Source organism: Bombina bombina, chromosome 6, assembly GCF_027579735.1.
Source record: "Bombina bombina isolate aBomBom1 chromosome 6, aBomBom1.pri, whole genome shotgun sequence".
Classification (NCBI taxonomy): domain Eukaryota; kingdom Metazoa; phylum Chordata; class Amphibia; order Anura; family Bombinatoridae; genus Bombina; species Bombina bombina.
Genome location: NC_069504.1, coordinates 522,188,211 through 522,206,039, shown reverse-complemented (window position 1 = coordinate 522,206,039; position 17,829 = coordinate 522,188,211). Strand labels below are relative to the sequence as shown.

General features: G+C 37.9%; 1 protein-coding gene across 1 annotated transcript in view; it reads right to left on the bottom strand.

Moving 5' to 3' along the window:
* Positions 1–17,829, bottom strand: part of HOMER2 (homer scaffold protein 2) — a 627,175-nt gene that overhangs the window by 85,619 nt on the left and 523,727 nt on the right. Inside the window, exon 6 of the mRNA XM_053717425.1 lies at positions 419–575. Within this exon, the coding sequence (XP_053573400.1) occupies positions 419–575 (157 nt within the window). The remainder of the gene's footprint in view (positions 1–418; positions 576–17,829) is intronic.

Below are 17,829 nucleotides of genomic sequence, written 5' to 3'. Positions count from 1 at the left end.
CTGTGGAAACAAGTTTTTTTTTGTTAATCAGGCACCACATTACTCATTCCCCTTTCCCCATCTGCAACACATCTCTCTCTAACATAGGCTAATTTCTCTTTGTTGAAAATAACATCCACCTTGCTAATTAGAATAAAATTGCATAAATCATTGTACAGTGTAACTCCGAAAGCTGCTAGGACTGATTGTAAATGATCATTTGTTTAAAAAGTAGATTCCAACAAACAAATGTTTCCCTATAGCAGTCCCTTTAGTTCTATATTTATTCTTTATTATCTATATTGTAAACCTTAAAAATACCAGCCATGTCAATAAAATACCAGCTGGGTAGTGACCTTACACTAATCCAGGGTAGCATCTCAAGAAAAAGTGTGACACCCCTGTGTCATATGGTAAAAATTGAAGTCAGGCACTTTACCTTATTCCTGAGTTGATCATTCTCATCTTTGCAGGCTAGAAACTGCCTCTTCCAATGTTCTACACTGGCAATGGATTCCTGGAGTGCGGAAGACAGTCTTGCATTGCTCTCCCTCAATGTCTCCAATTCGGTTTCCCATTTCTTCACATTGGAAGAGCTGACATCAATAAAACATGAATGAGCACTCTGAGCTGTTGTAAATTATAATGTTCAAATCACTAGCACTGGATAGTAAATTCCTCTATGATTACACACGCAAGAGATAAAAACAGTGGGAGTTCTGACCCAACGAGCATTAGCAGAACATAAAATGCTGTGCACGTATGATTTTTCATCTATAACATTTTTAACATTCAAGAGAAATAAAACAACGTGTAAGACTTTTGTATGGCGTTGCAATAAATAAATATATAGGACAAGAGAGATAGCTTTGTGAATAGATGAATGCGTTTGCTTCAATTGCGAAATTCCATCCACTAGTTCCCTTATTTGAAGGAGTCAATCCTGCCTTGTTAATGGGGATGACATGGCTAACCACTATCATTTTGTTTGTAAATCCAAAGCACTGCTTTGTAGTATCTTATCTAACAGATCTGAATTCTCAGAATTGCTACAGGAGGAGCAAAATAAATAATAAAAGCACAGTCAAAGTTTTCACAATTAAATAGACAGGAAACCCATTTTTTTTAATTTCATGATTAAGATAGAGCATATCATTTTAAACATCTTTCAAATTTACTTCTTTTATCTAATTTGTTTGTACTATTGGTATAATTTGTTGAAAAGCATACCTAGGTAGACCTAGGAGTTGTGAGCTAGCTGCTGATTGCTGCACATATGTTTCTTGTGGCTTACCAATGTGTTCAGCTAGCTTCCAGTGGTGGGTTGCTGCTTCTTCAAGAAAGGATACCAAGAGAATAAAGCAAAATTGATAATAGAAGTAAATTGGAAAGTTGTTTACAAATCTATGCTCTATCTGAATTATGAAAACAAATGTTGGATTTCATGTCCCTTTAAAGCCTATTCTATTACAAATATTAAAAGTGTTTCATGTCCCCTTAATTTTTAATACATGGAAATCTTTTTTCAAATTTCATTTCAATAACAAGAAAACACCTTTCTGTGTTTGGTTCAGACCCCAGTAGGAAAGGGGTTTCTAAAAGTGGCACGACAACATTTTTAGCACAATTTTTAACTCATTTTAAAATTTTAGTATTGTTAAACTAGCAATTCTTATCCAGAATTTACAATATTGCTGTATGTTGTGGTAATTTTGTATTAAAGTATGGTTTAAAGGGATACTAAATTCACATTTTTTCTTTCATGATTAAGATAGAGCATGCAATTTTAAGCAAATTTCTAATTTACTCCTATAATCAATTTTTCTTCATTCGATTGCCATCTTTATTTGAAAAAGCAGGAATCTAAGCTTAGGAGCCAGTCCATTTTAGGTTCAGCACCCTGGGTAGCGCTTGCTAATTGGTGGCTACATTTAGCCACCAATCAGCAAGCGCTACCCAGGCGCTGAACCAAAAAAGTGCCGGCTCATAAGCTTAGAGTCCTGCTTTTTCAAATAAAGATAGCAAGCGAACAAAGAAAATTTGATAATAGGAGTAAATTAGAAAGATGCTTAAAATCGCATGCTCTATCTTAATCATGAAAGAAAAATTTGGGTTTAGTGTCCTTAATTAAATGAAATATACCCAGGGATATATATATATATATATATATATTAATATTTAGGACATGATTATGACTCGGACTGTGTATTACAATGATCTAAAATTAAAATGTTATGGACTAAGAAGCATATATTGGCAACATAACCTAATGCATTTCACCACTTCTGTAACCTAATACATTTTATCCCATTCGTTACCCAATGCATTCCACCACATCCGTAACCCAATGCATTCCACCACATCCGTAACCCAATGCATTCCACCACATCCGTAACCCAATGCATTCCACCACATCCGTAACCCAATGCATTCCACCACATCCAGAACCCAATGCATTCCACCACATCCAGAACCCAATGCATTCCACCACATCCAGAACCCAATGCATTCCACCACATCCAGAACCCAATGCATTCCACCACATCCAGAACCCAATGCATTCCACCACATCCAGAACCCAATGCATTCCACCACATCCAGAACCCAATGCATTCCACCACATCCAGAACCCAATGCATTCCACCACATCCAGAACCCAATGCATTCCACCACATCCAGAACCCAATGCATTCCACCACATCCAGAACCCAATGCATTCCACCACATCCAGAACCCAATGCATTCCACCACATCCAGAACCCAATGCATTCCACCACATCCAGAACCCAATGCATTCCACCACATCCAGAACCCAATGCATTCCACCACATCCAGAACCCAATGCATTCCACCACATCCGTAGCCCAATGCATTTCACCACATCTGTAACCTAATGCATTTGTAACCTAATGCATTTCATCCCATTCGTAACAATGCATTTCATCCCATCCGTAACCCAATGCATTTCATCCCATCCGTAACCCAATGCATTTCATCCCATCCGTAACCCAATGCATTTCATCCCATCCGTAACCCAATGCATTTCATCCCATCCGTAACCCAATGCATTTCATCCCATCCGTAACCCAATGCATTTCATCCCATCCGTAACCCAATGCATTTCATCCCATTTGTAACCCAATGCATTTCATCCCATTTGTAACCCAATGCATTCCACCACATCCAGAACCCAATGCATTCCACCACATCCAGAACCCAATGCATTCCACCACATCCAGAACCCAATGCATTCCACCACATCCAGAACCCAATGCATTCCACCACATCCAGAACCCAATGCATTCCACCACATCCGTAGCCCAATGCATTTCACCACATCCGTAACCTAATGCATTTGTAACCTAATGCATTTCATCCCATTCGTAACAATGCATTTCACCACATCAGTAACCCAATGCATTTCATCCCATCCGTAACCCAATGCATTTCATCCCATCCGTAACCCAATGCATTTCATCCCATCCGTAACCCAATGCATTTCATCCCATCCGTAACCCAATGCATTTCATCCCATTTGTAACCCAATGCATTCCACCACATCCAGAACCCAATGCATTCCACCACATCCAGAACCCAATGCATTCCACCACATCCAGAACCCAATGCATTTCACCCCATCCATAACCCAATGCATTTCACCCCATCCGTAACTTAATGCATTTCACCCCATCCGTAACCCAATGCATTTCACCCCATCCGTAACCCAATGCATTTCACCCCATCCGTAACCCAATGCATTTCACCCCATCCGTAACTTAATGCATTTCACCCCATCCGTAACCTAATGCATTTCACCCCATCCGTAACCTAATGCATTTCACCCCATCCGTAACCCAATGCATTTCACCCCATCCGTAACCCAATGCATTTCACCCCATCCGTAACCCAATGCATTTCACCCCATCCGTAACCCAATGCATTTCACCCCATCCGTAACTTAATGCATTTCACCCCATCCGTAATCTAATGCATTTCACCACATCCGTAACCTAATGCATTTCATCCCATTCGTAACCTAATGCATTTCATCCCATTCGTAACCTAATGCATTTCACCCCATCCGTAACCCAATGCATTTCACCACACCTGTAACCTAATGCATTTCATCCCATCCGTAACTTAATGCATTTCACCACATCCTTAACCTAATGCATTTCACCACATCCGTTCAAGAGAAACAAAGTATTTTTTTTTTTTTTTTTTTTTTACCCATCTTTATGGCATTCATGTTGAAGGCACAGGATTCATCTAACTGGTTGTTAATCTATACAACATATATAACTTTTTATTCACCAAATATAAATTTTTTGATATCACATTAGTTCAGTGTTTCCCAACCGTGGTCCTCAAGTACCCCCAATAGGCCTGGTTTTCATTATAGCTGAACCAGTGCACAGGTGAAGTAATCAGCTGATCAGTAACCTGCTCTCATCCATCAGCTGATTATTTTACCTGTGCTCTAGTTCAGCTATAATGAAAACCAAGACTGTTGGGGGTACTTGAGGACCGCGGTTGGGAAACACTGCATTAGTTAATCAAAAGTGTTAAATTAATTTATAAAGGTGCAACAGCTGTAATGCAATGATTAATAAACAGATTGGTAGGTTGATATATAAAAAAACAACTATTTTAATATAAGGTGCCTGACAATACATAACATCTAAATGCTTAAATTATTTAAAGCACTGTTAGTGGAATAGCATAGTAAAAAGAACAAAGGCGATAAAGCAAAACAAAAAAGGTGCTGAGTTAATTAAACAAGTGAAATAGAGAGAGAAGCAGAATCTAATGTGATACAAAATACAGAGGAACGAAGGACAAAAGACCATTTAAACCTTGTTAAGAGGGTCTGAGAAAAAAACAACTAAATCACTGAATGGGGAATTACTATAAATTACTATAAAGTTCAGCCAAAAAAAAAAGGGTAAATGTATTTCCACAATGTGAACACTAGTTTCAATAAAGAAAATTCTCCAAAGATGCAATGTTTTGTAAACAAAATGAAACGTTTATTTTTGAAAGATCTTTAAAACACTATGGGCTAGATAGAGACCACTGCAAAAGTATCTGGTTTTACTATTTATAGGTATATGTTTAAGTACAATGAACATTTTTGTTTTATTCTATAAACTACTGACATTTCTCCCAAATTCCAAATAAAAATATTGTCATTTAGAGCAGTTATTTGCAGAAAATGGCAACTGGTCAAAATAACAAAAAAGATGCAGTGTTTTCAGACCTTGAATAATGCAAATATAAGTTCATATTCATTTTTAAACAACACAATACAAATGTTTTAACTTAGCAATAGTTTAGAAATCAATATTTGGTGGAATAACCCTGATTTTCAATTACAGCTTTCATGCGTCTTGGCATGAGCTCCACCAGTCTTTCACACACACACATATATATATATATATATATATATGGGTTTAGCAATCTAGGTTTTTTTTTTTTCGTCTGCGAGCTCCATTGAAGTCTGAAGTTGTTAAAGGGACAGTCTAATCAAAATTAAACTTTCATGATTACAATTTACTTTTATCACCAAATTTGCTTTGCTCTGCTGGTATTCTTTATTGAAGACTAAACCTAGGTAGGCTCATATGCTAATTTCTAAGCCCTTGAAGACCTCTTATCTCAGTACATTTTGACAGTTTTTCACAGTTAGACAGTGCTAGTTCATGTGTTTCATATAGATAACACTGGGTCAGCACTGATAGGGCTAAAATGCAAGTAAAAAGTATATTAATATAACAGTGTTAGTTAGCAAAACTGGGGAATGGGCAATAAAGAGATTATCTATGTTTTTAAACAATAAAAATTCTGGAATAAACTGCCCGTTTACACAATCACTATATCTAAAGTCCTGAAGTTAGCACGCATCAGGGTTTTTCTCATGCACAAACAATTTACTTTCAATTTGTAATATGAGCACTAACCCGCCCGTAAGTTTACTTTGAACGCTGTTTGCGTGCGAGTGGGCAATGTATTCTGGTAGGTGAGATACATGGACATTTTTAATCATGGAAAAAAAAGTAATATACAACAATACCAGGAACATTCCTTGCACAACACTAGACATTCTGAAAATGGGTCTATTGTGCATTCATTATATAAGGGCCATCTATGGCCTATGGGTACATCTGGCCTGCCCAGGGATCCTGTATGGCCGTCAGCACGAGCGAGCAGAAAACATACGTCAGTCATTTGTTATATAATGAAAAAAAAACAGTGCTGGGGGGCGGAGCAGAACATCGCTGCATGTAGGTGAAGCTCCGCAACAATCCATGCTGATGCACTAACCAGAAGGGGGAAATATAGCTCAAACTATCCCAAAAAGGCAGCGTTGCATGCCCTAAACACTTATGGAGACAGCTGGGGAACCGCAAACGTTTTGGAAAGCAGTGTAAACAGACGGCAGCTGAAGAATCGTAATCGTGGCCTAGCAAAAGGCGGGACCACGCTACATGTAACACAAAGCGGCTGAATTCAGCGACATCCAGACCCATATCCCAGTGGGAGCTGAAAATCCAGAACTAGAGAAGCAAGCAATCCCGAAAGTAGCAGTAAGATAAAAAGAGTTGCATCGCAACCCCACAATACAGCAAAGGGGTGAGGCCTAGCAGGGATAAGAATACAGATCACTCTGGCACGCAATAGAAACCTCTCTCCAATCAATACTGACAAATGAGTTTACCTTGATACCCAGAATCGCCTTACTCAATGACCCCACAAAGTTCCCATGCCAGCCTAGACTCAAATTATTACAAATGGGAATAACAGGGGCCAAGTCACTAATAGCACTATACTGGAAGACATCATATACACCAACAGTAAAAAACTGGGTAGATAAAGTATCAGACCTACTGAGTCTTGAGGAGTTCGGACACTGTTCCGATCAGCCAATAGAATGCGAGCTCAATCTGATTGGCTGATTGAATCAGCCAATCGGATTGAACTTGAATCTGATTGGCTGATTCAATCAGCCAATCAGATTTTTCCTACCTTAATTCCGATTGGCTGATAGAATCCTATCAGCCAATCGGAATTGAAGGGACGCCATCTTGGATGACGTCCCTTAAAAGGAGCCTTCATTTGTCGGTAGTCCGTCGGGAAAGAAGGATGTTCCGCGTCGGCGGGATGAAGATTGAAGATCCCGCTTGGAAGATGACATCGCCCGGATAGAAGACTTCTTCAGCGCCGCTTGGAAGACGACATCGCCCGGATGGAAGACTTCTTCAGCGCCGACTGGAGGATCACTTCATCGGATGGAAGATTTCTTCAGCGCCCCTTGGAGGATAACTTCTGCCGCTCCGGATCTCCTCTTCGGTTCCATCGCTGCTCGGCTGAGTGAAGATGACTCAAGGTAGGATGATCTTCAGGGGATTAGTGTTAGGTTATTTTAAGGGGGGTTTGGGTTAGATTAGGGGTATGTGGGTGGTGGGTTTTAATGTTGGGGGGGTTGCATTTTTCTTTTACAGGCAAAAGAGCAGTTTTCTTTGGGGCATGCCCCACAAAAGGCCCTTTTAAGGGCTGGTAAGGTAAAAGTGCTTTGAACTTATTTAATGTAGAATATGGTAAGGAATTTTTTTTATTTTGGGGGGCTTTGTTATTTTATTTGGGGGCTTAGATTAGGTGTAATTAGCTTAAAATTATTTTTTGTACTTTAGTTAGTTTATGTAATTGTATTTAATTGTAGTTATTTGTAGTTATTTGTAGTTAATTTATTTAATTAATTTAATGATAGTGTAGGTTTAATTGTAACTTAGGTTAGGATTTATTTTACAGGTAATTTTGTATTTCTTTTAGCTAGGTAGTTATTAAATAGTTAATAACTATTTAATAACTATTCTAACTAGCTAAAATAAATACAAAGTTACCTGTAAAATAAATATAATTCCTAAAATAGCTGCAATGTAATTATTAATTACATTGTAGCTATCTTAGGGTTTATTTTACAGGTAAGTATTTAGTTTTAAATAGGAATAATGTATTAAAATATAGTGTAGTGTTAGGTGTAATTGTAACTTAGGTTAGTTTTTATTTTACAGGTAAATTTCTCTTTATTTTAGCTAGGTAGCTATTAAATAGTTAATAACTATTTAATAGCTATTGTACCTAGTTAAAATAAATTGAAAGTTACCTGTTAAATAAAAATAAATCCTAAGATAGCTACAATATAATTATTATTTATATTGTAGCTATATTAGGGTTTATTTTAAAGGTAAGTATTTAGTTTTAAATTGGATTAATTTAGTTAATAAGAGAAATATTATTTAGATTTATTTAATTAATATTTAAGTTAGGGGGTGTTAGGGTTAGTGTTAGACTTAGGTTTAGGGGTTAATAAATTTATTACAGTGGCGGCGGTGTAGTGGGGGGCAGGATAGGGGTTAATAAATGTATTATAGGTGGCGACGGTGTGGGGGGGCAGATTAGGGGTTAATAAATTTAATATAGGTTGCTGCAGGGTCCGGGAGCGGCGGTTTAGGGGTTAAACTATTTATTTAGTTGCGGCGAGGTGCGGGATCAGCAGGATAGGGGTTAATAACTATTATAGAGGGCGGCGGTATAGGGGGGGCAGGATAGGGGTTACTAGGTATAATGTAGGTTGCGGTGGGCTCCGGGAGCAGCTGTTTAGGGGGTAATACATTTATTTAGTTGCGGCGGTGTAGGGGGGGACAGATTAGGGGTGTTTAGACTCGGGGTACATGCTAGGGTGTTAGGTGTAGACAGCTCCCATAGAAATCAATAGGATGTCTGGCAGCAGCGAACTTGTACTTTCGCTATGGTCAGACTCCCATTGATTCCTATGGGATCCGCCGCCTCCAGGGCGGCGGATTGAAAACCAGGTATGCTGGGCCGGAAAAATGCCAAGCGTACCTGCTAGTTTTTTGATAACTAGCAAAAGTAGTCAGATTGTGCCGCACTTGTGTGCGGAACATCTGTAGTGACGTAAGAATCGATCTGTGTCAGACTGAGTCCGGCGGATCGAAGCTTACGTCACAAAATTCTACTTTTGCCGGTCTCTAGCCTTTGATAACTAAGGCGAATCAGCCTCGCCACAAATACGAATCAGCCTCGCCACAAATACGCTGCGGAATTCCAGCGTATTTGAGGTTGACAGCTTGATAACTAGGCCCCAGAGTATTTATTGCATATAAAAAGTAGCGAGCGAGCAATGCCCTAATTGAGGGTGGTTACTGTTATTGTTAAATGTTATTAGTTCTTTTGTTCTAGCCATCAAACATTATAAACACGAAGCAGGTACTAATATTAACAACAGATACGCACAAAATGTAAAATAGCAACCTGTATTTTCATTGTAATGTCAATAAATTGATGGAAAAATAAAACAAAACAAACAAAAAGTGCCACACGTCTTTGCATTTGTACCAAATTGTGTAAAACACTAAATGATTTTCTATGTATTTTGTACAGTAACTAAGAATGTGAATATAAATCTAAATTCTCAATACAATCCATCAAATTACTCAATCAGTTGTCTTATACAAGGACATGAAAGTAAACGTGAAATGTGAAAAGCATAGTGGAAGCACTTTTAAAATAAAATACATTTTGATAGAATGCTACTTTTTTAAGGTTCTCATCACAGTATGCACAAATAGCAGATGTGGTCTACTGTTGTATACCAGGCGGGTTACATGCAAAAGAAAAGGTATCACAAGCCTTATAATAACACTTCCAAGAAGTGTTTTTTTTTTTTTGTAACAATATTTATGTTGCAAAACTGCATCATGTGCTATTGACCAATAATAATCTCCAATAATAATCTCCAAGAACAATAGAATTTTAGGGCAGAAAGAAGAATGCACTTAGCAAAACATATATTTAGCAGCAAATTAATAAAAACTAAGCTTGTGAACATCAAAAGTCATGTATAGAATGCTATGGTGCAGCTTTGCATAATCATGAGAGATTATGTTATTGCTTGTACACGGTGTGATATAAAACTACCACAGTAGGACAACATTGAATACATATGCTAAAGAAATCAAAGGCTTACATTTAGTATCAAGCATTATTTTCTAACAATTTGTATACATTATTAATGGTATTCCATTTTGCAACAAATGTGGTTCAAATATACATTGTCTTTCAATCCTGTTAATTTATCTTACATCTGTGACAAGCTAAAAATGAACTGTGCTGTGGTAAGTAACACATTGTGTAGAAATGGTGTATTCTGTTGAGAAAATGAATATCAGCAAAACCAACTAAGAACCTATATTACAGAAGAGTCTTGCTGAATATCTGGCTCATAGGGAAGAACTCTGCCATGAAGTAGACCTACACTAAACCAAGTATCTCTCCATAACTAATTCTTTATGAAGCTAAGTGTCACCATTGGCTTAGCAAGAAGTTTCAGCCTCGACTTGCTGCATGTAACCTGGCTGACATCCTTTATCTGCGCAACTGTTGCAAGGCCAAGCACTCTTCATTATCAGCCTTCTCTAGCAGGGCCCACTTAAAGGGACAGTCAACACCAGAATTTTTGTTGTTTTATAAGATAGATAATCCCTTAATTACCCATTCCCCTGTTTTGCATAACTAACACAGCTACAATACACATTTTACCTCTGTAATTACCTTGTATCTAAGCCTCAGCAGACTGCCCCCCTATTTCAGTTCTTTTGACAGACTTGCATTTTAGCCAATCAGTGCTCACTCCATGGTAAATTCACGTGCATGAGCTCAATGTTATCTATATGAAACACATGAACTAACGCCCTCTAGTGGTGAAAAACTTTCAAAATGCATTTAGATTAGAGGCAGCCTTCAAAGTCTAAGAAATTAGCATATGAACTTCCTAGGTTTAGCTTTCAACTAAGAAAACCAAGATAACAAAGCAAAATTGTTGATAAAAGTAAATTGGAAAATTACATGCCCTATTTGAATCATGAAGGTTTTTTTTGGACTTGAATGTCCCTTTAATTTCCCTTTGGGCAGTTCTGTGCAGCATTCCAGGCAACGTACTACATATGTGATCACAGTAAGCACCACAAAGTATAAATCAAGGGGGCATGTGTCATCTGGGGTCCAGTTCATGATTCCATACCAAGCATAAAAAATAATAAAAAAAGGAGTACAGGAGTACCTGACTTAGCCTGACTTGAAAGCATATACCCACATGCTAGCAATCTTTGTTGGTAAGGATGCAGGGAGTAGGGCTCTGTCCATCATATTTGGTGGGTTATCCTAGGATTTTGAACTTATCCGGTACAATTCCCCTATCCCACAATTAGGCACTAGCATTTCTTAATTATAGCAACCACATCAGAACTATATTATTAGATAGTTGGGATTATTCCTGTTTTCAAAGGTCCTATCCGATACATGTATGCAGACCCCAATAGGATAAGGTGATTTTCCATTGTATATGCAGAGGTTGGTTAAAATACATTAGTTGGTATTTTACAATTATCTCCGTGCCTGTGTGTTTTTTAGTATGGCATTGCTAGCCACCGTTATGAGTGTAGACATATGATGGCTCGTTTACACACTGACCAAACGCGGTCATTTGTTTATTTGCTAAATTGCAGAGTTACGTCACTGGTTGTACAGCTGATTGTGATGCGAGTTCCAGGCAGGTTTAACCATGCCCCCTTTTTTTTTACCGGCGAACGCTATACACGAGGTTCCCTGTATTTGGTACAGATGGCGTCCTAGGCTTCTGATATAACCTCACCGCACAATTATCCAGGTATCCCTAATAGGGGTTAATAGTATATACACAGGTTTGGGTATAAGATTGTGCTGTATACATGGTAACACAGTGTCAATGAGCGGGTATATTTCCATAGGTATGCTTAAGACTGAGTTATTACGTTTTACACCATTTACAGATACGGCCTTGTTCCACCTCCCTGTTGCTCAACCTAGGACATGACATGTGCATATGGTTAATGGCTAGTTATCTAATTTAGTGCAAGGTGTACAGGCTCACTTGCAATTGGTGGTGCACTGATGGGAGGGGCTTATGTATATCTTTATATTGTTTCATTGTTCACAATTTCTTTGTCTGAGGAAGGGGTGAAAGCCTTGAAACGTCACACAGTAAACCGTATTGAAACTTTTAAATCCAGAGAGTGCATTTTCTTTATTCATTTATTGTATCTTTGATGCACCCTGGTCTGAAATATTGCTGAGTCTGGATGAGTTTGTGAGAGTGCTATAATCTTCAAATTGGATATGTATATATATATATATATATATATATATATATATATATATATTATATTATATATATAATATATATATATATATAGTTGCTGCCAATCAATGACAGTAAAACATGCCCTCAAACCCTCCAAGAGGTTAAAAATTATGGTGTGGTCATGGAAGTCCACAGCAGGACTTTTTGGTACATGTCTAAATTAAAGTCTGATCCTGGGATTAGACAGTAAAACTGCCCTTAATTAAGCCCTAAGTTAGGTGGGTATGTGACCCTTTACTGAAAGACATACAACATCCTCTTTCAACTGTTAGGTCACAAATTATCACATGGTCAGTATGAACGCAACCGTTTTCTAGCTAATAAGGCATCTGAGTGAGAGTAACTAATGTGGGATAGATCCCAAACTGTGTATCTGTCAATGTTTAATAAGTGCAAAATCTTAACCATTATACATTAGCTTTAAAGTATTCAGAGGGGCTGCTGAAACTTGGTCTCTTTACAAACTAAAAACTAAATCAATATCTAATGCAAAAGCAAACAGTCAGGGACTGCACCAAGAGTATTAAAATGAATTAACACACACAGCTGAGAACTCAGATTATACATAGACTCTCTGTTCTTAAAACAATGGGTCCTACCACCCTCTAGATATCATACAGGTGACTTTAAAAAGGTAGTAACATCTCACAAGATACTTGCTTTGACGTTAAAATTGGGTGGGTTTGGAAAACTATAAATCTATAATATATTTCATGTAAACTGATATTATTTCCAAGACAAATTGGAAAACTTTTAAGGGACACCCATGAATGCAGCCCAGTGGCGTCACTAGGGTTGGTGTCACCCGGTGCGGTAAGTTATGGTGTCACCCCCCCCCCCCCGAGAAAGCAGAAACACACAAAAACACAGGCACACACACATACAAACACTCAGACACACTTAAAAACATACTCAAATGCACACACAAACACTCGTAAACACACTCAGACACACACACAAAAACACACACACAAAAACGCAGACACACATACAAAATATGTAAACTGCACTGCATTAATTATAAAGCTCATGTTTTAGGGCTGCTCCCTGGCTCAGCAGAGCATCAAATAAAAGAAAAACAGAGCACTCTAAAATAAATCACCGAAGAAAATGTTTAGGTACGCAAACTATGAAAATTCTGCTCTCTGACTCTGTTCCATGTCTGTCAGTGCACAGCCCCGGGCCGCGTGCCTACCGCTTCTTATGTCCAATCACCTCTGCACTCTGCTCACCCCCAGACCCCCACCCGCCCTCCTACCTGTTCAGTGTGCACTTAGTGTACCGTAACCGTAAAGGTCTGGTGGGCATCATACGTGGCTCCTACACTTTAGAGACAGTGTCAAACAGTTATGCGGTCAGGTGCCAGGCATCCCCTCACGATTTCCCAGTTCCCGTTTAGAGAGACAGCACAGCAGTGAGTGACTCCACTGCTCCACATGTCACTGAGCAGTGAGCACAGATAGGCAGGCAGGTTTAGGCTAGCAGCTCAACTTTGCAAGCCCCACGGCATGCCCACAACATTCATAGAGAAATTGGGCAGGGGAGAAGCAAAGTACAAACAAGCAAAAGCAGCTGGGAAAACTATTTGTTGAAATTGCAGTACTGGCTCAAGGGGCAAAAAAATTGTGTGTCTACAACTTCCCCAGTCCCACTAATGTTCACAAATGCCAGCCCCTCTAATAAAAAAATCTATGCATCTCAACTTTGTATTTCTTTGAATTTCAATAAAATTAAAAAAAAAAAAAAAATTGTTGGTGTCACCCCCTGGAGGGTGTCACCCAGGTGCGGCCCGCACCCCCCTAGTGACGCCACTGATGCAGCCCCTTACTTGAAAAGCTTGAACACCCCTGCTATAAAACTAGTATGGACTGTAGTCTTGTATGACTAGAGGGGCTGCACATTTCTAGTAGTGAGATTTGGTAGTAATATAATATTTTTATAGTAATTCTCCATTACATGTTTGAATGTTAAGGACCTTAAGCATTTTCTTGAGTTAATTCCAAAGAATGAGGTTTATAATCCTGTTCTGTTGCAGTTAAAAGAAGATTCTTTTTAGTTCCTTTGTTTTTCATTTCCTGGGTAATGCCTATGTGAAGAGCATGCAATGTTATCTTAATGTACGGAGACCTCCCAGAGAAATATTGCTTTTCTTTCTGCCTGAGGGATATACTTTAGTCATTTATTCCTTAAGGATAAGTTATGACTGCGTCTCTCTCAAATTTAAGTGACAATAGCTGAAGGCTCTCTATAATTGGTAACATTTATATTTATAGCAATATTTAACTCTGAGAATTCAAGTGTAGAGTCTTTACACTCAGAATATATGAATACTGAGGTTAGGATAGTCTTATATAAATGCTGGATTTAGATTGTACAAATATGAAGTTGTGAGATCATACAACTGCGTTTCTCAAGTGAGATGTATTTACAATCTGTTTAATAAATTTACAGATACTAGAATTGCTTACATATATGTTTAAAATATTGGCTTTCATTGTAGAGATGACGAAAGGTTCCATAAAACAAATTATAGTTGTTGCAAATTGAGATTTAACCCCCCAAAAAAACAACTTTATTTTGAAAAAAATATATAATAATTTGACACAGTTCAACTAATTCCTTGTGATGTACAAGTTCATTTGAAAATAAGGAAAGCATTGAGTCATAATTCAGTTTTTAAAATGATTTCACTGTCCCAAATAATGAGAAAAAAATGCTTATCCTCATTATTACACATATATTTTATGCTGTTAGAAGATTTCTATGATCTTGTAACATATCAGTGTTTTTTTTCTCCAAGATGAAAATAAGAACTCACAGAATCTGTTTGTCTTTCTTCAGAGAGACTCTCCATAGTGAAATAATAACTGTTTTATTTCCCTTGAGAGAATACTACAGTAAACAGTTTACATTATAAAGCTCTGCTTGCAAGTATTCAAGCAATTGTGGAAGTTTTATAGAGTGTTGACCTTTGGAGGTGTAACCTCTTGACTTCCATCCAGCACAAGATTACCTTTTCATATATAGACACCAATTGGTCTTACATATGCCAAAGGGGGGGGGGGGGGATTTGAGGAAGCACTTTTTTACAGATTAGGTGATAGATTAATGGAATAAACTTCCACAAGAGGTGGAAATGACAAACACTGTGGGGGACTTCAAGAATGCCTGGGATAAGCATAAGGCTTTCCTACAAATAAGTTTATACTTTAAGGAAATATTGAGCAGACTTGTTGGAGCCTATGATTCCTATCTGCTGTCAAATGCAATGTTTCTATGTTTAATAAACCATAAAATTACCTATGCCACCTTAATTAACCCCTACAGCCTGACCTTACTCACTTCTGCTATACTACCAACAATCCTCCATTGCATTCCCACTGCTTATCTCTAAACACATGCTTACATAATCCACAACTTTTAAACCACCTATGAAACCCAGTCAACATAAAAATAACCTCTCTACAATCCTCTTACTAGAGAACTTACCAGAACTCAAACCACTCCCATTTCAAATACTGCCACTTAGCACATAGCCAACCCCATTAAAAAAAAGTCCAAACAAGAAAAAAGATAAAGATCCCCAATATAGTTCATTTCATGAAGTTCAGTTGATTCAGCAACATCTACACTTCTCTTGACAAAGTCCGATTGGATACGGATGAAACACGCGTTGAGAACTTTTTACCTACTCACCAGTCCAGCTGATCAGGCTCTGCATATCACCCTCTTCCACACTGGGTTACATACGGCTGTGGTGGAAGACAAACTACAGAGAACCTATGATATCCAACACGGACCCAAGTAGTTTTATCTATACCATAATGATATGGTTTTTATGCTATCACTGTTTTTATCTATTGTAAGTTGCCATCTGGAGTGCGCTTACTTTCTGTATAATAAATAACTTGCACCTGAATCGGGTTGCGCTCGTCTTCTTTTTTTATTTCCAGCTTTTCATGATCGAGTGGACCCAGGAAAACATCCACTGGTTTACAAGCAGCAAACGATTGTTCAGGCCACCCACAGAGATTGCTTGGGGAGACGGTATAAAACGGAGTTCCAGTCTCTCGCATTCCCATATCCACTTGTTATCTATCCAGCTGTACTTTCCAGACACAGTCTGCGCAGATTCTGGTACCGTTTCTCTTGAATCAGCAACAGGCCTTCCTCATGATCCCACATGTGTATAATTCTGATTTGTGAACCTTATTATCTATTTAGGACTATGACAATTTTAATACGCAGATGAGAGAAGCTCATTTGAGGAACTAAAATACAGTAAGGATCAAAATGAAGTTTCTATTGAAATTGGCTGTAACTGGTGAAGAAACTTACACTGGGCTTAAGAAAAGGTAATATAATTGGTCTTTTTGAATACGTTTAAGTAATGATTTTTTTATTGCGTGATTTGGGGGTCATACATGTTAAGGGGGTATAACTGATGGAAAGGGGATTAAAGGGACAGTCAAGTCCAAAATAAACTTTCATGATTCAGATAGGGCATGTCATTTTAAACAACTTTTCAATTTACTTTTAGCACCATTTTTGCTTTGTTCTCTTGGTATTCTTAGTTGAAAGCTAAACCTAGGAGGTTCATATGCTAATTTCTTAGACCTTGAAGGCTGCCTCTAATCTGACAGTTTTTCATTTCTAGAGGGCGTTAGTTCATGTGTTTCATATAGATAACATTGAGCTCACAAAGTGAAGTTACCTAGGAGTGAGCACTGATTGGGTAAAATGCAAGTCTGTTAAAATTACTGAAATAAGGGGGCAGTTTGCATAGATGTAGATACAAGGTAATTACAGAGGTAAAACGTGTATTATTATAACTGTGTTGGTTATGCAAAACTGGGGAATGGGTAATAAAGGGATTATCTATCTTTTTAAACAACAAAAATTCTGGTGTTGACTGTCCCTTTAAGTAGAAGTAAGAGTTACCTATGGGGGCACACAAACTATATTTAGGGGGGGAATATTGGCAATAGAGAAGGAAATTGGGTAGCAATGTGTTTAAGGGGATATTATGGGGGATAGTAGTAGGGGGCAGATCATTAGGTTTATTATGTGAGGGGGAAGTCACTGTTAGGGTTAACTGTTTGGAGGTAGTTAAGTGAGCAGAGGTTAATGTTAATAGGCTATCTCCCAAGTGCCTATAAATTTGATAGTGACTAGCCATTAGGAACATGCATAGGGTACAATCACTAAATAATAGCAGAGCAAATATGATCAGATTAGTAAAATTGAGAATTTATGAGAAATCTTTCTTCTGTCACTTTCTCCTGAACTTGTTACTTAAAAGGGACATAAAACAGGTTGAGATCTGTGCATATCCTAAAAGAGCTAATTAATTTAAAATAGCATACAAAAAATGTTTAAAAATTGCTGGCAATAATTTTAAACTCATTTTCAAAAATAAGCAAAATGAATTACATAGCTAAGCTGCCTGGAGCAGCCAACTCCACCCACACTTATCAGTGTTTGGACACAGGCATTGTATTTCAACTTTTCACAGTTCACAGCTTCTAGGCATGCTCCAGCAGATAATCCCTATTCACTTTTGCATTCTACCAAAACAACAATAGATATAG